Below are 22937 nucleotides of genomic sequence, written 5' to 3'. Positions count from 1 at the left end.
TAGGGAAACAGTGACAAAACAAAATGAAGCCCCTGCATCTGTAGAGCTTATATTTGGGACAGAGAAAACAGGCAATAAGCAAATATAGTAAGCATATATTGTGACAGGTAGTGATACATACTGTAAAGAAAAGTGAAACTAATGGAGGGGGCAGGAGAAAACTGGGTGTGGGATTGGGGTTGGTTATTTTATTTATTTTTTACTTTTATTTACTTTTGAGAGAGACAGCATGTGAGTGGGGGAGGGGCAGGGAGAAAGAGGGAGACACAGAATCCAATGCAGGCTCCAGGCTCTGAGCTGTCAGCACAGAGCCCAACGTGGAGTTTGAACCCACAAACTGTGAGATCATGACCTAAGTCTAAGTCTGACGCTTAACTGAGCTGCCCAGGTGCCCCTGGTTTGTTATTTTATGTTGGATAGTGAGGAACAGGCCTTACTGGTCAAATAGAGGAACAGCAAGTGCAAAGGCCCTGAGGTTGGAGCCTGTTTTGCATGCTGTTTCTGGAGCAGAGTGATAGACATTGAAGATAAAAAGATAGCCAGGAGCCAGTTCGTGTAGGGCAATACAAGCCATTGAAATGATTGGCTTTAATTCTGAGATGGGAAACCATAGGGAATTTTCAGCACAGGTGTGGCATATCTGACTTAATTTTGAGAAGGATCAGTCTGACTGCTGTGTTGAGAGTACATTGAAGTGGGAGAGCCAGGGATGGAAGTGAGGAAACTAGTGAGGCAATTGCCACAATCCAGGAAGAAGAAAATAGTGGTTTGGTCCAGGGTGATTTCAGTGAAGATATGTGAAGTGCTGAGATTCTGGATACATTCTGAAGGTAGAGCCAGTAAGATTAGCTAATGAATGTGATGAGAATGTGAGAATTAGTGGTCAGGAAGAAACTTAGAGGTGTTTGGTCTGATCTACTAGAAGTATGTATTGCCATTTACTGAGTGGATGAAAGTGAAATCAGTTTGGGACTGCTAAATTTGAAACGTCTCTTAGTCATCCAAATGGAGAGGTTGTGTAGGCAGTTAGATGTACAGATGTGACACTTGAACTCCATTAAAGGAAATATCTGTGGCACTCGTGTCCTAAGATACACACTTGGGAGATGTCATTTATGATTTCTTGCACTTTGTTCTGAGCCTTTTGAGCAAGCATGGCAGTTAAGCTATTTGTTTCTGATCTCTGTAGGAATAAATGGATGCCATTTTTTTTTTAATTTTTTTTAACGTTTATTTATTTTTGAGACAGAGAGAGACAGAGCATGAACGGGGGAGGGTCAGAGAGAGGGAGACACAGAATCTGAAACAGGCTCCAGGCTCTGAGCTGTCAGCACAGAGCCCGACGCGGGGCTCGAACTCACGGACCGCGAGATCGTGACCTGAGCTGAAGTCGGCCGCTTAACCGACTGAGCCACCCAGGCGCCCCAGTGGATGCCATTTTGAAGCTGACACAAGTCCATTCCTTCCAGATGTAGTTAGTAACACAGAAAAATAATCAGGTGATAGCCATTCATTCATTCAGCAAATATTTACAGATCGCCTACATTGTGTTAGTCACTGTACTTAGACTTGGGGCTATATTAGCGAACAGCACAGCTTTAAGAAGGAAACAGGGCTAAATCATGTATGGCCTTGTTAGTCAGGACAAGAAGTTTGGATTTTATGCCAAGTGCATTGAGAAGACACTGAAAATTTTTAAGCAGAGGACTGACATGAGATTGGTTTACATTTTTAGTGATCACTCTAGCTGCTTTGTAGAGGTCTTTCGGTGGTATGTCCCTTTTTTAGAGTTTTTAGTTGATAACCATGCTGACTGAGCTGTGAAGACTAAGCACATACGGAGTTAAATGTTATAATCAAGTATAACTTAAATTTATCTGCCACATTTCAGAATATGGATAATCATTAATCCAGGCATTATAAAGGACATATATCATTTACATTGATCAGTATAACTTTCTCATTAATATAACTTCTGCATAGTCTGAACTGACAGAAAGTGTCCTAATGGTTTAGGAAAACCTATGCAAGATCTCCTTCACCCTGAGTGAAAAGGAGTGTCCTTTAAATCACATCACTCAGCCTGATTCCTGTAAGGTTGGCCTTGGAAAGGATGAGGTGAAAGAGCAACCAGGAAGGGAGTGGTTCCCTTTCTTGCAGCTGGGCTATGGGAACAGAGGAAATATAAGAGATGGAGTTGCTACTTGAGGTGTTGGTGAACTTACTGCTGCATGAAATTTTGAGGCGTGCTCTTTGAAAAATTTATGAAATAGAAAACTGATACAAATCAGGACGACTATTTATTCTCCCTTATTTTCCCCTTAGATGCTATCACCTCACCTGTATTCCAAACCTGTGAATTCTCAGACTGAAAACCACAGATTGCTATTACACTGTCCATTTTGGCACAGACGTAGTTGGTGTTATGATAAACAAATACGAGGCTGTGGAAGTATCTCCATATCCCCTACTCAAGAGAGAGGCCTCTGCAACAAAGTCTGTACCAGGTGACCCATTCCATGCCAGAACTGACTGATTCAGAAGGGGACATGTGACCCACACTGAGTCAACCAGATTCTCTCTTGAGAATCTGTACCACCAGACCATATTTAGTCTGAGAGTATCAAGAGGTGGACCTGTAAGAAGGTCACGTGGAATGGAAAGTCTTAACATCTCAAATCCTGATTGGTGATTACTTGATGGGTCATGAACTATTCCAAAAACCCAAGGCCTTTCTTCAGTTCTTACTGAAATCCATAGACTCATTTTTATATGTGGGTAAGAGCTACTATTTTGACGATTTTGTAACTTACAAACTGCATCATTAAATATTACTGAAAGTTGGTATTCATAAAATAAAACTAATTTGTTTATGATTCTGAATCACTATTCTGGCTGTACAGTATTGCATACATCCCACCATACACAGTTATAGACAATTTATGAAATTTGGGTGAAGGATGTTTTATTGTTCATTATCAGTTGAGTTGACTATCATTTCTGTTGTTTCTGTTCCCGCTTTTTAAATATAATTTACTGAGACTTGCCATGATCAATTTATTAAGCTGTGGGATGTTAGGTTAACTTACAATGTGTGGTGCATACTTATGTTGGTATTTCTTCTTCCCTACCCCCATTTTTAATGAATACACTTCAAGATACATATGTGTTATGGTTCCATTTTAAATCATCCTCACCCCTCAGCTAAAGCGAACGTACATACCAAACTCTCTTAAAACGTGCTTGGATGGTAATGTGTATTAGCAGTGTTCTTTGTGGTGGGTATTAGTCATGTTGGTGGTCACTTAACATCTTGTGATCGCTCCTCCTGTGCTTGAGGAATGACTCACACCAAGAGCCCTGTCTCACCAGAGTGGAAGCCAAAAGTCACCTTTCTAGTTAACTTTGCAAAGCGCGAGATGTGAACTCAGCTCTGCCAGTCAGAGAGACCTCCTCCGGGCTCTGTGATACAGGAGGTTAGCAATGCACGAAGATGTACTTGAGGGCACACTCACAGTTCCGTGCCCTGGCAGTGACCGTGGCTGCGGTGTGAGTGGACAGTAACGGCAGCAATGGCTACAGCGTTCCTGGATGCCAGCAGAGCCAATAGTTGCATCCCGAGTTTCCCAGCAACAAGACTTCTCGTCTCATCAGTCTGACAGTGCAGCATTAGGTGTTCTTAGCTGTTTAGCCTCAAAACTGTTTATTAGGTTTTTAATAAACTCATGTTCTGCCTAATCAGCCAGTTAGCTTGTATGGCTTGAAGCTAAGAACTCTGACTGATACATGCTGCCTGGAAATGTATGTTGTTTTGAAAACTTGATTCATGTACATAACAACCCCCGTGTTTACCATAATTTATGTTATTCTTCCTCAGTTCCCTAGAATTTGTTATCCCTCAGAATTAGAGCACTCTAAAATCATAATCAAATAATCCCTTTTTATATCTTAACTTCTACTCTCTAGTTGCGTGCTAGAGATGTATTTTAGCTTAATAGTTTAGGACCATAGGCTCTGGAGCCAGATTGCCAGGACTTGAATCCCGCATCTGCCATTTATTAGCTTTTGTTCCTTGGGCAAGTTGCTTAACTAGTCTTTGCCTGTGTCTTCTTTAAAATGGAGATAAAAGGTGGCTCATTTAGTTGAGTGTCCAACTCTTGATTTCAGCTCAGGTCATGATCTCATGATTCACGAGATCGAGCCCCTTGTCGGGCTCTGCACTGACAGTGTGGAGTCTCCTTGAGATTCTCTCTCTCCCTCTCTGTCTGCCCCTTCCCCACTCGTGCGTGCACACTCGCTCGCTCTCTCTCTCTCTCTCTCTCTCTCAAAAATGAACATTTAAAAAATAAAAAAGAAGGAGAGCTCCGTTTCTTTGGTGGGAGAATACAAAGAAAGATGTAGAAACAGCAATCACATCCCTACACCTTAATGTCTGTTTTTATAGTGGCATTCTCACGATCATTGGTCTTATGATCAGGGCATTCTTCCTCAGGTTGGTTGTAGCTAGCAACAGAAATAAAGTGAACAGCCCTTCTTACATGATCTGATTGTGCTGAGTGCCTATTTTCAGGTGCTTGGTTTATTATGAAATTGAAACTGGCCCAGAGCAAGCAAGATGGGTACCACAGCCCCAGTTCAGGATTGTTGCCAAATCCTAGGTCTTCGTGCATTTTCCTCTTCCCTTGAATCTTAGCTTCTGTCCCTCAGAGTCAACCTAGCTTCTTGTTTCCTTTTTCCAAAAGCTCTTACATCAGAAAATAAGCAAGAAATTTACTCTTCTTTAATTATTTATTTTGGTTGGCTGTGTTACAGGAATGAGGGTCTATTTTATCTTAAAGAAATAAAATTAGACAGTATTAGAGAAATCAAAACATTTCTCTGGCCAAATTCAAAATTATCTTTGGTACATTTTAAATCACCATGTTTAAACAAATCAGTGTAATCTGTGGTTTTGCTTTTTAAGGGAATGTAAAACAGATCATATTCTGTCAGGAAACTCCCTCTACGTGGGCTGCCTCCTACTTTACGTTTTTCATCCCAACCAAGGTTTAATTCGTTACAAACAGAATTTTACTCCCTTTTGCGTCACTGAACTGCTGGCAGAGAGAAGAGGAGGAAAAAAGTTCAATGGCTGTGCATCATCCCAATAGGTTCCCCTAGCACACATGCACAAACATATCTGTTACTTCTCTGTACTCTCACCTGCATCCTCAGACTTGCCCTTCCTTATCTCCCCTTCCCTTTTGTCTTTACTGCCCTGTGTGTGTGTCTCTGGAACCCTCTGTCAAGTCAGGCCTTTAGAAAAGCTTTTAAGCCTACATGAGCCACTGCCAGGTACCCAGAACATTTCCATTGGCAAGGTGTGTTTGGTTGGGAGAAGAGTTCTAGAGCTTTAGTGGCAGTTCTTCTATGTATGGAGGTGGGGGGCAGAGGAAAGGGGGAGCAGGCAAAGAAGGGATATGTTCTAAATATCTCAATTAGAAATTTGAATTAATTTTCCCATGGGAACTTTTATTATAAGTTGTTATTGGATTCTGGAATATGATGAGTGCTGACAGTGCTTTTTTTTTTTCCTACAAGGAAATATATTCCAAGTACCAAATAACCAACAAGAGTGCGTTTACAAAACTCAAACCATTAATACGTTGTAGGAATTGCCTGTGCAGATTTACTCTGATTGTCTTTTGTATTGAAGCGTAGTCAGACCCAGTAAAGAGTCCTCAGATGAGTATTTTCTTTGTCATTTTCTAACAGCGGGCAGACTTTACTGAACAGAGAGATTGTAGCGCCCCTATTCTTGCCCAGATTTAGATATATATAATTAGCATTTTGTAAATGCTAAAATACTAAAAGAAAGAAATATTTGAAGCTGATTATATTAATACCATATTAAGATACTCATTCTAAATGAATATTTTTTCAGGAATTGAACATTAACTTTGTAATTTGTTGGTTGCTTTTTTTTTTACGTTAAAAAAATCAGATTAATTGAGGTATAATTTATGTATAATTAAAGTCACCAAATGCATGCAGTCATGAAACCACTACCACAGTCAAGACATAGAATGTTTCTGGGGTGCCTGGGTGGCTCAGTTGGTTGAGCATTTGACTCTTGATTTCGGCTCAGGTTGTGGTCTCACGGTTAGTGAGTTCGAGCCCCACATCCAGCCTGCATGGACAGCACGGAGCATGCCTGGGATTCTCTCTCTTCCCCCTCCCCCGCTCAAGCTCTCCCTGTTCTTTTTCTCTTTCTCTCTCTCAAAATAAACTTAAAAAAAAAAACAAAAACAAGATATAAACATTTCCTTCACCCCAAAAACTTTCCCTGTACCCCTTTGCAGTCAATTGTCTCTCTCAAGCCCCTGACAATTACTGATCTGTTCTCTGTCCCAAAGTTTTGCCTTTCCTTGAATGTCCTATAAAACAGTCTTAAAGTTTTGTAGTCTTTTTTGGGTCTGACTTCTTTTACTTAGCCTAGTGATTTTGAGATCTACCCATGTTGTTGCATGAAGCAGTATTTGTTTCCTTTTTATTGCTGAGTGGTAGTCCCTTGTGTGGATAGACCACAGTTTGTTTGTTTATTCACCAGTTGATGGACATTTGGGTTTTTTCCAATTGGGGGCCATTATGAATAAAGCTACTGTGAGCAGTTGAATACAGGTATTTGTACAGACGAATATTCTCAATGCACCTGGGTAAATATTTAGAAGTAGGATTGCTGAGTGGACAGTAGGTAAATGATCACCTTTATAAAAAACAACCAAACTGTTTTCCAAGGAGTTGTATAGTTTTGTATTCCCACCAGCAATATATGAGAGTTATAGTTGCTCCATAGCCTCATTAGCACTTGCTATTGTCTGTCATAACATTTTTTGCCATTCTAGTGGGTATGTAGTGCCATCTTGATGTGGTTTTTAATTTACATTTCCCTGATGACCAGCCGTGTTGAACATCTGTTAACTTGCATGTGTGTGCCATTTATATTTGTTCTTTAATGAAATTTCTCTTCATATCTTGCCCATTTAAAACAATCAGGTTGTGGGGTGCCTGGGTGGCTCAGTCGGTTGAGCATTTGACTTCAGCTCAGGTCATGATCTCACGGTTCAAGCCCCGCATGGGGCTCTGTGCTGAACACTTGCTCAGAGCCTAGAGCCTGCTTCAGATTCTGTGTCTTGTTCTCTCTCTCTCTCTCTCTCTCTCTCTCTCTCTCTCTCTCCCCCCGCCCCCAGCTCATGCTCTGTCTCACTTTGTCTCTCAAATATCAATAAATGTAAAATTAAAATAAATAAATAAATAAAAATAAATAAATAAATCAGGTTGTCTTCTAGGGTTACCTGGGTGGCTGAGTCAGTTAAGCATATGACTTCAGATCACAATCTCACAGTTCATGGGTTCGAGCCCCACGTCGGGCTCTGTGCTGACAGCTTGGAGACTGGAGCGTGCCTCAGATTCTGTGTCCCCCTCTCTCTGCCCCTCCCCCGCTCGCACTCTGTCTCTCTGTCTCTCAAAAATAAATAAACGTTAAAATTATTAAATAAATAAAAATTAAAAATCGGGTTGTCGTCTTACTGAGGCAGAAGAAGTATGGATGATGTCTGTGGAGTGACCCTATAGGGTAGAGGCTGGAGATGTGGGTGGTGTAAGAATTCACCCGAGGCAGAACAAAGGAGATAGAAGTTTATTGAATACACTGCAAGAGAACTTCGGGGCAGGATAGCAAAGGAGAGACAAGCGAGTAGGCAAAGTTGGGGGACTGGATTGAAGCGGGTGGGAAGTGAAGAGGCATGGGAACATACGGAATTTTCCTTTTTTGGTACTTGTGCCTCGTCATAAGTAGCCCATTGGTCAGCTAGGGCTTATGGATATTTTGAGGTGGGTCTTCCTGTTTGCATTCAGCTCCATAGTCACCATGGACCCTTTTACCTTACTCAGGTTTCCATTGGTCGAGCCTGTTGCCTAAAAGTGGCCTCCGCATTGTCCTTTATCAGATATGTGTCCTCTAAATATTTTCTTCTGGTATGTGGCTTGTCTTTTCATTCTCTTAACAGTATCTTTTGAAGAGAAGTTTTTTTTTTTTTTTTAATGTGTATTTATTTTTGAGGGAGAGCGAGTACACACAAGTGGGGGAGAGACAGAGAGAGAGAGAGAAGGAGACACAGAATCTGAAGCAGACTCCAGGTTCCCAGCTGTCGGCTTAGAACCTGACGTGGGACTTGAACCCATGAACCGAATGATCATAACCTGAGCCAAAGTTGGACGCTTAACCAACTGAGCTACTCAGGCACCCCAAAGAGCAGAAGTTTTTAATTTTGATGGAGTTTAATACTTTTTTATTTTATGGTTTATGCTTTTTGTGTTTTATCTAAGAAGTCTTTGCTTAACCCAAGCTCATAAAGATTGTCTCTGTATTTTCTTCATATGGTTTATAATTTTAGCTCTTACATTTAGGCCTGTGGTTCATTTTTGAGTTAATTTTTGTGTATGGTGCAAATTAAGGATCAAGGTTTTATTTATTTATTTATTTTTGCATATGGATATTCCGTTGTCCCAGGATAGTTTGTTAAAAAGAGTATCCTTTCAACATTGAATTATCTTGGCCCCTTTGTTACATCATTGCTTTGAAACCTTTCTTCTTCCCTAATATAAAGCATTTAGTGTTAGGTTTCTTGAAGAATTGCATTAGCTGCCTCCCTTAGGTTGTGCTTTCTTTTTCATTCAGTTGAAGACATTTCTTTGTGAAGTTTATTTTTTGCTTATTTATTTTGAGAGAGAGGAAGAGTGCCTGTGGGCACTCACATGAGCGGGAGATGGGCAGAGAGAGAGGGAGAGGGAATCCCAAGCAGGCTCCGTGCTGTCAGTGCAGAGCCCAATGTGGAGCTCAATCCCATGAACCATGAGCCAAGATCAAGAGTTGGATGCTTAACCGACTCAGTCAGCCAGGCACCCCAAGATATTTTTCTAATTTCCCTTTCACCCATGGCTTATGTATAAGTTTTTTAATTTCCAAATATTTGGGAAGTTTCTAGATATTTTTCTCTTAGAGATTTCTAACTTAATTCCATTATGGTCAGAGAACATAACAAGGTATGATTTCAGTCCTTTTAAATTTGTTGAGACTTATTTTATGGCCCCAAATATTCTTTTTTTTTTTTTTTTATTGATCATGCATCTTTATTTTTTTTTTTTTGCTTATTATCTTTTTTTTAAATTTATATATGAAATTCATTGTCAAATTGGTTTCCATACAACACCCAGTGCTCATCCCAAAAGGTGCCCTCCTCAATACCCATCACCCACCCTCTCCTCCCTCCCACCCCCCATCAACCCTTAGTTTGTTCTCAGTTCTCAACAGTCTCTTACGCTTTGGCTCTCTCCCACTCTAACCTCTTTTTTTTTTTTTTTTTCCCTTCCCCTCCCCCATGGGTTCCTGTTAAGTTTCTCAGGATCCACATAAGAGTGAAACCATATGGTATCTGTCTTTCTCTGTATGGCTTATTTCACTTAGCATCACACTCTCCAGTTCCATCCACGTTGCTACAAAAGGCCATATTTCATTTTTTCTCATTGCCACGTAGTATTCCATAGTGTATATAAACCACAATTTCTTTATCCATTCATCAGTTGATGGACATTTAGGCTCTTTCCATAATTTGGCTATTGTTGAGAGTGCTGCTATGAACATTGGGGTACAAGTGCCCCTATGCATCAGTACTCCTGTGTCCCTTGGATAAATTCCTAGCAGTGCTATTGCTGGGTCATAGGGTAGGTCTATTTTTAATTTTCTGAGGAACCTCCACACTGTTTTCCAGAGCGGCTGCACCAATTTGCATTCCCACCAACAGTGCAAGAGGGTTCCCGTTTCTCCACATCCTCTCCAGCATCTATAGTCTCCTGATTTGTTCATTTTGGCCACTCTGACCGGCGTGGGGTGATACCTGAGTGTGGTTTTGATTTGTATTTCCCTGATAAGGAGCGACGCTGAACATCTTTTCATGTGCCTGTTGGCCATCCGGATGTCTTCTTTAGAGAAGTGTCTATTCATGTTTTCTGCCCATTTCTTCACTGGGTTATTTGCTTTTCGGGTGTGGAGTTTGGTGAGCTCTTTGTAGATTTTGGATACTAGCCCTTTGTCCGATATGTCATTTGCAAATATCTTTTCCCATTCCGTTGGTTGCCTTTTAGTTTTGTTGGTTGTTTCCTTTGCTGTGCAGAAGCTTTTTATCTTCATAAGGTCCCAGTAATTCACTTTTGCTTTTAATTCCCTTGCCTTTGGGGATGTGTCGAGTAAGAGATTGCTACGGCTGAGGTCAGAGAGGTCTTTTCCTGCTTTCTCCTCTAGGGTTTTGATGGTTTCCTGTCTCACATTCAGGTCCTTTATCCATTTTGAGTTTATTTTTGTGAATGGTGTGAGAAAGTGGTCTAGTTTCAACCTTCTGCATGTTGCTGTCCAGTTCTCCCAGCACCATTTGTTAAAGAGACTGTCTTTTTTCCATTGGATGTTCTTTCCTGCTTTGTCAAAGATTAGTTCCAAATATTCTTAAACTACTCAACCTTTTTTTAAAAAAATTGTTTCTTCTTCATTAGTTTATATCTAAAAGTGACAGTTTACCAAATTACTATCTGGCCTATTATTTATAAAAGATCATGAGTTACAATTGTAACTTACCTAATTGTTGTGAATGTTATTTTATGGTATAAGTAATTTTACTGTGGAATGCTGTGTTGGTATTTGCTATTTTTGCCTTGTTGTAACCGCAGATTTGTAAGCTATTCTTCTGTTTTCGTGCTTTTTGTAGGACTAAGATCTGGCAAGCTTGGCGAGCAATGTGAAGCAGTTGTTCGCTTTCCCAGGCTCTTTCAGAAGTATCCATTCCCTATTCTCATCAATTCTGCATTCCTAAAGTTAGCTGATGTTTTCAGAGTTGGGTAAGTCTTTTTAAAGCCTCGGCATCCTAAAGTATTTGTTCACGTTTCTTTGTTTAATATTGTGGTCTTTATTCTTTTTGCGCTTTAGGACTTCCACGTGGTCAGTGACCATTTTAGTGGATGCACATGGCAGTTTGCAACACTTTTTGGTGTGAAATATAATGGTGTTTTAAGCACAAATGAAGTCACAAGTCAGAGGGTACTTCTTTGGGGAACAGGATAAATCAAATTAAGATGATCTTAATGTATTGTTGTATATTTTGGAAGTGTGTGATTTATACAGGTTGTTTTGAGAAGTTTCTGACTTAATATTTTGTAACACAAGATTGCATATTACTGTGAGGTTCCTAAAACATGGGAGCACTGGATAAATCCCTGCTGGTTGGTTGGTTTGTTTTCTCCCCACCAGTCCCTCCTACTTCTTTCCACCATTTTTCATGCACTCAGGTACTTATATACACACCGAGTCAGACTTGAAGGAGAAGAGATTTGTAGAATTAGCTTGCTAGAAGAGGAAGACCATCTGAGCTCCCGGCCATGGTTATAATACAATTGAAGAGATGAGGTTCATCGCTACAGCTTCTCTTTCTGATTCTACCCTCTTGGTGTCTGGCCTCAGAACTGTAGGCATTGCTAACTGCTTATGCTTCGTATTCAAAGCATAGGCTTCAACTCTTTTAGTGATGAGAGAAAAAAATGATAAGATTGAAAAACATTGCCCCATTGCTAACATTTAAAATCATGTGTTGCTTTGATTCCTAATTAAATATTACTTTCCTAAGGTGGTCTCATTTACCTTTTCTCTGCTTCTTCGTAGAAACAATTTCCTGAGGTTGTGTGTCCTTAAAGTTACTCAACAGAGTGAGAAGCATTTGGAGAAGATTCTAAATGTGGATGAATTTGTGAAGAGAATTTTCTCTGTGATTCATAGTAACGATCCTGTGGCAAGAGCCATCACACTCCGGTATACTCTGTTGCTATAATGAATCCACAAGATTCTTTGGGCTGTAATTATGTACTCAAGAAAGGCAATATATATACTTTTTTCATTTTGGATGGTACTAATTTATTTTTTCAATTAAGACTCCAGGCAGAAATGTGGTAACCATCCCAATCTATACATGCTTTTCAGTTACCATCTATGATACTGTTTGGTTGTGAATTATTGCCTAACTTCTGTGTTTGAAACATTCCTTTTCCTAAGTTGGTGTTCTGATCAGATAGCTTGGATCTGAATCTAGCTTAGCCTCAGCTGATTTTGAGCTCTTCCTGACTTTGTTCTGTTTCAAGTCAGTTTTTGTATTCATCCGTGGTTATGTGCTCATTTTCAAAAAAAAAATTTTTTTAATGTTTTATTTTTGAGAGAGAGAGAAAGAGAGAGAGAGAGAGAGTAAGCTGAGGAGGGGCACAGAGAGGGAGACACAGAATCCAAAGTAGGCTCCAGGCTCCAAGCTGTCAGCACAGAGCCTGACATGGGGTTCAAACTCATGAACTGTGAGATCATGACCTGAGCTGACGTCGGATGCTTAACCGACTAAACCACCCAGGCCCCCCTGTTACGTGCTCATTTTTATATGCAGTCATTTGTATTTGAACCCCTTGGAGAATGCCAGATACAACTACTGTTGCTTGTTCAGCCTTTTCTTTCTTGGCATCTAAAAAAAATTTTTTTTTAATTCTGTCAGAATTTTATACTATAAGCCTTCTATCCAGTTTCAACCATATTTTCTTTTTAGGTCTGCCGTCTATGGAATGTATGTGTAATGTTTAGACTTTTGAAATTGACTTTCCTAAATTATAGGGCTCATTTCTGACTTGCCTTGTTCAGACAATCCTCTTTTTAGCCAGGAAGCCTAGGATATCACTTTTTCCCTAAGTTTTTCCATCAGGAGCCAGCGCTTCCCTCTTGTTCAGGATTAAGTGCTTTTGTCATTCCTCTGCCTTTTGAGTGATTAAATTTTGAGCACAGTGTGATATTTTAAAGACAGTAAATTGGCTTTATCTTTTAAAAACCATATATAAAAGATTTAAAGATATCTTACCTTTTTTTTTGTTTATTTTTGAGAGAGAGAGAGAGAGAGAGAGAGTCAACACTCACACACAAGTGAGGGAGGGGTAGAGAGAGAATCCCAAGCAGGCTCCACGCTGCCAGCACAGAGCCCCATGTGGGGCTCAGTCTCACAAACCGTGAGATCATGACCTGAGCCGAATCAAGAGTTAGATGGATGCTTAATTGACTACCCAGACCCAAGATATTCTTACCTTTTGATTCAGCAAATTCACTTACAGAAATTGTTTGCTATAAATCATTTTTAAAAGTTGGTGGATATATGTATACAGATGATCATAGTATCATTTTTGTAAAAGGTGAAAAATGATGTGTCGATATGGGAATAGTTAATTTATGGACCACTGTATACCTTTTAAAGAATGAAGTAAGTATGTGTTTAACATAGAGATACTAAGTTAAAAAAAACAGTCAAGTGATGTTCATTTTATTAACTCATTTTTGTCTATAATATTAATATATGTGTTTATACAGGCTCAGAAAAAAATCTGAAGGAATATATACTGTTAACAGTGATGAGTTTTGTCAGGGGTCATTGGGCTATGGATTACAAGAGACTTCCGAGTGGTTTTGTAATGTTTGAGTTATTTTCCACATGTATACATTGTTTATTTATTTATTTTGATCAGAAGACAAAAAAAAAAAAGAAAAAATAGAATGTAAATAGGGGAATGATTTCATAAATAATTTAGACCTAGTTTGAATATTTTGAGAAGAATATAGATTAATATTTGAATATTCCATTCATTTTGCATGCTTGCCCTTTCTAAGTCATGGTAACTGGGCTTTGCCACAGTTCTTCATTGAATAACCAGAGATTTCTAGAAAGCTTCCAGAAAGAGAGGATTTACTTATTTAGATCACTTTAAAGGGAAAAAATTCAGATTGAAGTAATAGGTTTCAACATTAACACTTGATGCAAAAAGTACTAAAAGAAATTTGAGCTAAGAATGTTATGGAATCCAGTTGCCATTTAAAATGTAGTACAATTGGGGCGCCTGGGTGGCGCAGTTGGTTAAGCGTCCGACTTCAGCCAGGTCACGATCTCGTGGTCCGTGAGTTCGAGCCCCGCGTCGGGCTCTGGGCTGATGGCTCAGAGCCTGGAGCCTGTTTCCGATTCTGTGTCTCCCTCTCTCTCTGCCCCTCCCCCGTTCATGCTCTGTCTCTCTCTGTCCCAAAAATAAATAAAAAACGTTGAAAAAAAATAAAATGTAGTACAATAAGAAGGTCTTCAGATAGATAAGGCCTCAGATGCTTTTGCCAAATATAGGGACCTGTTTTGAAAACATTCTTGGCGTAGGCACTTTAGGAAGAGGATAAAGAGCTTGATGATTGGGAATAAGGGGTGATCCGATCGTTTTGTAAAGTTTGCAGAATTGTAAATACCAAACCAAAAAAAAAAAAGTGTTTTTATAATAACTCAAAACTGAAATTGTAGTATCAATACAAGAATATCAAACACTTTTCACAAAAATAGAACATTTTTGAATAGCCTTAGAAATGTTTTTCATGATTTCATTGTTTTTTCATCATATAAGAAATGACTTAAAGTAAAAAAGTATTTTTTAATTTAGTGTATTATTTAATATTACATTATAAAGTTTTAAAAATACAATCTTTTATATTTGCAAATGACATATCAGATAAAGGGTTAGTGTCCAAAATCTATAAGAACTTATCAAACTCAACATCCAAAAAACAAATAATCCAGTGAAGAAACGGGCAAAAGACATGAATAGACACTTTTCCAAAGAAGACGTCCAGATGGCCAACTGACACATGAAAAAATGCTTAACATCACTCATCATCAGGGAAATAGAAATCAAAACCACAATGAGATACCACCTTACACCTGTCAGAATGGCTAAATTAACAACTCAGGCAACAACAGATGTTGATGAGGATGCGGAGAAAGAGGATCTCTTTTGCGTTGTTGGTGGGAATGCAAGCTGGTGCGGCCACTCTGGAAAACAGTACGGAGGTTCCTCAAAAAATTGAAAATAGAACTACCCTACGACCCAGCAGTTGCACTACTAGGCATTTATCCATGGGACACAGGTGTACTGTTTCAAAGGGACATATGCACCCCACTCTTTATAGCAGCACTATCAACAGTAGCCAAAGTATGGAAAGAGCCCAAAAGTCCATCGATGGATGAATGGATAAAGAGGTGGTGTACACACACACACACACACACACACACACACACACACACACACACACACTGGAGTATTACTTGGCAATCAAAAAGAATGAAATCTTGCCATTTGCAACTACGTGGATGGAACTAGAGGGTATTATGCTAAGCAAAATTAGAGAAAGACAGATATCATATGACTTCACTCATATGAGGACTTTAAGAGAAAGCAGATGAACATAAGGGAAAGGAAGCAAAAATAATATAAAAACAGGGAGGGGGACAAAGCATAAGAGACTCTTAAATATGGAGAACAAACAGAAGGTTACTGGAGGGGTTGTGGGGGGGGGATGGGCTAAATGGGTAAGGGGCATTAAGGAATCTACTTGTGAAATCATTGTTGCACTGTGTGCTAACTAATTTGGATGTAAATTAAAAAAAATAAAATTAAAAAAATATAAAAATACAATATTTTAGAAATTATAAAGAAAACAAATTTTGCGCTTCAGCAAGTAACAAACACCATATCATTTACTGCTTATGTAAGAAAAAGCATGAATTGTCAATAAAAAAATTTAAATGACATGTTTGACTTGGGACTAAATATATTAAAATGTAGATTCCTTTCTTTTCCAGTAACACTTTACTATAAATTTTAACAAAAGAGCAAAAAAGTTTTTCTAATGCATTTCCTAGTAAATTACAGACCGTATACTTTCCTTTGGATACTTTAGCATGCGTATCATTAGCTAGAGTTCAGTTTGTTTACAGGGTTATCTGGTTCTTTAATGTCAGTTAATTTACTGAGTACTGACAGATGCTTCAAGTAACTCCAACCACTATCAAGGTATAGAACTTACTCCAGAATATTCCTTCATGCCCCATCCTACTCACTTCTCTCGTCCACCTCCCCAGAGGCCACTGCTGGTCTGAGTTTTTCCTGTTACCTAGATAAGTTTTCATCTGTTTTCAAATGTCATGTAAGTGGCCTCATACAGTGGGTATCCTTTTGTGTAAGGCTTCTTTTCGTTTTTTGATATTAATCCATTTTGTATGTCATTAACATGTTTGTTTTTATTGCTGAGTACTTTTCCATTGTGTGACAGTAACAGTTTATTTGTTCTCTTACTGATGAACTCTTAGGCTCTTTCCAATTTACAGCTATCATAAGTAAAGTTGCTATGAACCTTCTTGTCCAAGACCTGTTGTGAACATGCTTCCCTTTCTGACAAATATATACTTAGGAGTGAAATTGCTGAACCATAGGGTAGGTGTATATTTAATTTTATAAGAAACTGCCAAGCCTTTTTCCAAAGCGATTGTAACCATTTTATATTCTGACCAACAGTATGTGAGTTCTGGTTACTTCACCTTCTTGCCAGCCTTTGGTGTGTCTTATCTTCTACCTTAGCCATTCTGATGGGTGCGTAGCAGTTTTGATTTGTGTTTCCCTGATGGTAATGATGTTGAGCTTTTTCTCACGGTTTTTCTCTCTCTTTTTGGGGAGTAGTTCAAATCACTTGCCCATTCTTTTGTTAGATTGTTTAGATTTTAAGATTTTACTTGTCTTTTTATTACAGAATTGTAGGATTTCTTGATATATTCTCAATACCAGTCCTTTGTCAGATGCATGTTTTACGTATCATATTTAAGAATAGACAGAAACTTCTTTTAGGGCCTGAATGCCATGAACAGAATTACTACCATTTTTTATACTCTTCATTAAGTTATGTCTCAACATAATTGTTTCTTATGTTTTCTGTCTGTAACTAAAATAATGTATGCCTCAGAATAAAGAAAGTTCCAAACTGGGTAACTGTCAAAACCACCCCAGATGCTGGCAGTGTAAAGCCAAGTGAGTAGGCTGCGAGTGTGCTCATGTTATAGCCCTAACCACTGTACATATGCTTTTAGTTTATACCACGAGGTCTTCAAAATATTCTGCTTTTAAAATGGAAAAGTAATTTAAGTACTTTTGTAATTAAAAAAAAAAAAGATGTCAGCATTTTGAAACCCCATTTGGGAAACAGTGGCCTGCTCAACTGAAGAGAAGTTTGGCTGTATGCATAGGGAGAACTGTTTTGGTCCCAACTCACATTCTGATGTGCTGACATTTCATAAATCACTTTCCCTGCTGTAAAATGAGAAAAATGATACCTGCCCTAATGGATTCACTTACTTCCTATGTGGGCAAAATGCAACACATGCCAAAAAAAAAAAAAAAAAAAAGTTTTCAGTAACCATAGAAATGTAAAGAAACTGGCTGTTAAAAATCTATCTTTGAAATGTATGAAGCATATTAGTGATTATATATTCATTCCTTCTATCATGAAATGCTTGATTATAATACTTTTCTTATAAATAAAAAGGTAGAATACAGAAATGATCTTAACATTTTATAGGAACATGATTTTTCATTGAAGAGTCTGGTAATAGCACAATGAAAAACTGAAAAATGAGTCTGTTGAGAAAAACAAAGTCTATAAAGAAAAGATGGGGCTGGTAAATGATAGATCAACATTAAGTACCCGTGGAGTAGAAAGTTTGTTGTGTGTTTTAAGGAACATAGATTTAAGTGAGAACTCTGATCTCAAGGAGACTGCTTTCTAGAAGAATGTATTAATAAGATTAAACTCATGAAGAAAAGCAAAAAGTGATGTCTCTCAAACGCTAAGGAGTTTTTAGAGTCAGAATGATTTAAACTTAAAAAGGAGAAAGGACAAGGAAGAGATGATATTTCAAAGATTTTTTTTTTTACCCATTACTTTAGACTTACCAATTAAAACAGGGGTGCCTGGGTGGCTCAGTTGGTTAATAAACATCCGACTCTTGATTTCGGCTCGGGCATGATCTCACGGTTTGTGAGTTTGAGCCCCGGGTCAGGCTCTGCTCTGACAGCACAGGGCTTGTTGGGATTCTCTCTCTCTCTCTCACTTTTGCTCTCACTCTCTCTCAAAAATATTTTTAAAAAATCTAGACTTAGCAAATGGAAGGAGAAGAAGCTGGAAGGTATTTATAACGTTTGAAATGTAGTGCTACAAGTTATTTATAATATTACCAGAAATATCTTCAGAAAGTAGTGATCATTGGGATTATGCTTGTTTTGCCCTTTTATATTTAAATAGCAACAAACTGTTAATCCAAATGTGTCAATATTAGCCTAATCTCATTTTCTCTTGTATAAAATATATCACAAGCCATTTATTTCTTTTGGAAAATATCTATGTAATTTCAAAACTTTATTTTCGAATTGAATACAAATCACATATTTAGTCCGTTTTAGTATTTTGTTTTGTATAAACTCTAACACTTCTGTCCAGTCAAACCTCCATAAGATAGTGATGGCGTGTCAAGTTGGAAGGTACTTAGGACATTGACTTAGACAAAGGTTGTCCCTGTAAGAACTCTGTTTTGTTCATCGCAGTGTTTTGCAGCCCTCTAAAATCCACGCCTTTCTGCTGAAAACATCTTTCAAGCTCTGCCTTCTGTAGTTTATGTTACAAACAATATATTTTTTTTCCCTTTCCCAAATTGACAGTTTATTATAAAGTAGCCTGTGTTTTTCCAGACTCTACCTTCCTCACCCTCGCAGACTCCAATATGAGCCCCAGGGAACATCCTCTACCTCTTTTCTCTTGGTGTTGAAGACAGATTTGAAGATCATGCTATCAGTATTTACTGATGTGGAAAAAAAATTGGAAATCTTACTTTTTTTACATTGTGGATCTGCTTAATAGCAAAAATGTTGCTCTGCTAAAATGGACTTACTTAGAGAACATTGGAAAATTGGTATTTTGATGCTTTAATAATTCAGAAGTTTCTGGGCTCCACCTGGTACCTGGAATGTACTTCAGGGTGATAATTTTAACTTTTGCTTATGTTAGATAAGCCATGTTAATTTTTCTGACATATTGGAGTATGGAAAAGCGTTTAGAATTTGAGTCACTGCTTGGTTCCTAAAATTGATGCTTTATTAACCTGAGGTTTAAGGAATTACCTACAAATTTTAATTTTGGTATCTAGCTTTGCCTTGCTTCTTCCTCTCTTGATTTTTAGCTTAAGGTATTTCTGTTATTCTTGGGTTTCTTTTTCTCTGTAGGATGTTGGGAAGTCTGGCATCAATAATTCCTGAGAGGAAGAATGCTCATCATAGTATCCGGCAGAGTCTGGATTCACATGATAACGTAGAAGTTGAAGCTGCTGTTTTTGCTGCTGCAAACTTTTCTGCACAGTCAAAGTAAGCATCCGCCTTTTAATAATTTGGCTTCCCGAGAAGAGGTTTTGAAGGAATAACTCATCACTGTACATAAACACTAAGAGGAAAATATAAATGGCGAGGCGTTATTTTCCAAGAGAGTTTACATCATGTTGGGGAAACAGAGCCTCAGTACATGTAATAGAAAAGTACATATGTTGGCATTAACTGTAATAAATGAGAATTTCCAGAAGGACAGATCAGCACAGATTGGAGTAGTTAGGGAGGGCTTCATTGAGGAACAGAAGTTCTGTCCACCGAGGCACCCTCCCCAAACATACACGGGTCGGATGCTCAATTGCTACTTTCCTGTTGTCTCTTCAAGGTTGGCTGTTTGGCATTAGAGCTGTGGATAGTTTGACAGAGATAGTAACTCGAGCTGAAACCAGGTTTAACCTATTTGGGATGTCATATCCTACACTATTATCTTGTAGGACAGTTTTTTTTTTTTTTTTTTTTTTGGATGCAGTGTTGACCATGATTATGTTACTGTTTGACTTGGTAAATTACTCTCTCTAAAAAAATATATTATCCCCTTTACTGACTGATAATCAAAAGTAGCATTGCTCTGGAGGACATTTTGGTAGTATGCATTTTGCCTTAAACATGTCCATCCTTTTTCCCCTTAAGTGGACCTATAAAATCCACTTCTGAGAACTTATCCCAAGGAATCAGCAAAGTGTACTGATAATTATTTGCAAGGATGCTAGTTGCAGTGTTATAAAAACCAAAAAGATTAGTAGCAACCTAACTTCTAACCAAGGTATGTAGATAAATATGATCATACAATGAAGTGTTATATCAGTTCTTAACAAATATATTTTAGAAATGTATTTGAAAACAGGGTACATCATAGCTTATGGGATAGTATAGAATATATTTTTTAAGAAACGTGTGTTTGTATTGATGGAATGGAAAAAGACAAAGGATATATAGATCAAATATTGTCTCTGGGTGATAACTTGGTATCTTATTTTAATTTTACTTTTTATAAATTTCTGTATATACTGTCAGGAGCAGGTTTGGACCTTATAATCAGATGAATGATGTTATTTTTGAAATTAAAAAATAGCATTTCCTATTAAGAATCTCTGCTAAATTTGGATAAAACTTGAAATAATCACCACTTTTCTTTATTCAGATTTTAGCTATATGAGTATTCATTTCTTCAGCTGCTCCTATCAAACCTTCAGAATCGTAGGATTATTCATTGGAAAAGGAGAATGGAGAATAGAAAGCATGTAATTTTTAATGTCCTGCTCAAAATTAGTAGGTGTGGCAGTAATTGAGAGAGAGAGATATCTGAGTAAATACAATTCTTATTTGTGCTTTTGAAAACTAATGTTTTTTTTCTTATTGAGAGTAATAACTATTGAGAGAACTTTTTAAAAATTATTTTTATTGGATAAGAATTATATCTAGTGAATGGTTATCTGATTACCACTGACAAAGTGTCAGTACTTTATAATCTGAGTAAATTTGCTACTTTCTGTAGCTCCAAGATAGTTTTTTCTTTTTTTTTTTTCAATTTCTAATGTTTGTTTATTTTTGAGACAGAGAGAGACAGAGCATGAGCAGGGGAGGGACAGAGAGAGAGGGAGACACAGAATCTGAAACAGGCTCTAGGCTCTGAGCTGTCAGCACAGAGCCTGACGTGGGGCTCAAACTCACAAGCCGAGAGATCATGATCTGAACCGAAGTCAGACGCTTAACCCACTGAGCCACCCAGGTGCCCCTCCAAAATAGTTTTCTAAATTTAGTTTCAAAATTTAGATGATAGATTTGTAATTTAGCGATTATATTTGATTTAATGAGAATCATCTTTACTTCAGATTTTCTCTTATGTTATAATCAGAAGCCAATTTTACCAGCTATGGAATTTCTAATCTGTTTTAGAAAAGATTAAGACCAAATAACATAGAAACATGATTCTTTGTTTATAGAATTGATGACCAGTAAACATTTAAATTGACAGTTTATGTAGAAGCAGGTTTTAATGTAAAAGGTTTCAATATGATATAATTTGTGATGTTTAAAAATACCAAAATAGCACAGTAGGGAAGGCTGAAGGGCTTATCAAAATGTATCAGAGTGTAAAATTGTATGATGAACTGTATCTTTTTGAGATTAGCGTTTACCTCTTCTTCTGAAATGATGACAGACCTGGCCTGAGATCAGATATCTCAACCAGTACTGATGGGTTTTTGTCTTAGTATCTCTATCAATTTTGGATCTTAAATGGATTAGAGCAACTGGCCAAATAAGACCTTAAGAATTTATTTAACACTGTTCTCCCCCTGTCTAGTATCATAATCACATCTCACTTGTTCTGAAAAAGGTTAGGATTTTATATATTTAAAGAGCTAGTCACCGGGTCACAAAGCAGGAGTTGGAAACCCAAATGCCTTCAGAGAATGGGGATGCATTGTCAATGAGAAAGGTGCCCTCTTGTGGCCACTGTGCTGAACTGAATAGTGCACTTGCCATCTAAAAGTGGTAGCTGCATGCCCCTTGGCCCCAGCTGATTGTGACAGGGCAGGAATGTAGGTGCAATGTTGTGAGATCTGACTTTTTTTGGGGGGGGGGGCTGGAAAATCTGATTATTCTGTTTATAATCTTATTACCATATGAGACTATATATTTTTAACGTACATTCTTAGTGTTGACATTAAGAATTTTAAAAAGTGTTACTGGATAAGTGAAAGGAAAGAAAGAAAAAAGAAAAGAAAAGAAAAGGAAAGAAAGGAAAAGATAAGAAAACTGCAGGCTTCTAATTTGCAGTTCATTGGCCCTAAAGCCCTGTAACAGATTTTTAAATTTTGAGTTGCATAAAAGTTATATAGTTAGTGAAAAAAATTCTTCTTGAATATCCACCATATCCAGATAACTATTCTAAACACCCAGGAATACAGGGGTAGAGAAGATCATGGCCCTATTGTTATGTAAACACAGAATAGTTTTAGATGCGTGTTAATATATGAAAAACTAAAACCATTTTGTGATAAAAATAATTTCATCATTGTGATAATGACCTGAATGAACTGCTTTAAGTAGGGTGATCAGGGAAGGCCTCTCTGACGAATGACATTTGAGCTGAAACTGGGTGATAAAGAGGCAGCCAGTGAGAGGAAGAATATTCTAAGAAGAAGGGATAACAAGTATGAGAGCATTCTGAAATGTGGATGAGTTGTATATACAGACCTGATACACCTTTTACCTTATACCTAAAAGACATTTATAACTTAACTTTTTCTTATCAAATGTGAAATTGCTATCTTAAAACAGTAGTTTTCCAACTATTTGGTATTAGAATCTCTTTACACTTTTCAAGCATTATTGAGGTCCTCAAAGAGCTTGTTTATGTGGACTACAGTGATTGATATTTACACTATTAGAAATTTAAATGTCTAAATTTTTAAAGTACTTACTAATTCATTTTTAAAATAACAGTTCTCTAAAGATGTTAATGTAAAAATACTGCTATGAAAATAATTATTTTCCAAAATAAAAAAGCAGTTTTGTGAGATGAGTAGCATTGATATACCTTTTTT

At 37.7% G+C, this 22937-nt stretch overlaps 1 protein-coding gene across 1 annotated transcript in view; it reads left to right on the top strand.

Moving 5' to 3' along the window:
* INTS7 (integrator complex subunit 7) overlaps nt 1-22937 on the top strand; it is a 95634-nt gene that overhangs the window by 2807 nt on the left and 69890 nt on the right. The window contains exons 2-4 of the mRNA XM_040446391.1: nt 10797-10926; nt 11744-11890; nt 19231-19368. Of these exons, the coding sequence (XP_040302325.1) occupies nt 10797-10926; nt 11744-11890; nt 19231-19368 (415 nt within the window). The remainder of the gene's footprint in view (nt 1-10796; nt 10927-11743; nt 11891-19230; nt 19369-22937) is intronic.

This window comes from Herpailurus yagouaroundi, unplaced genomic scaffold, assembly GCF_014898765.1.
Source record: "Herpailurus yagouaroundi ecotype Mexico unplaced genomic scaffold, PumYag 195, whole genome shotgun sequence".
Lineage (NCBI taxonomy): Eukaryota > Metazoa > Chordata > Mammalia > Carnivora > Felidae > Herpailurus > Herpailurus yagouaroundi.
The sequence above is the reverse complement of the archived record's forward strand: the minus strand, read 5'-3'. Positions and strand labels throughout refer to the sequence as shown.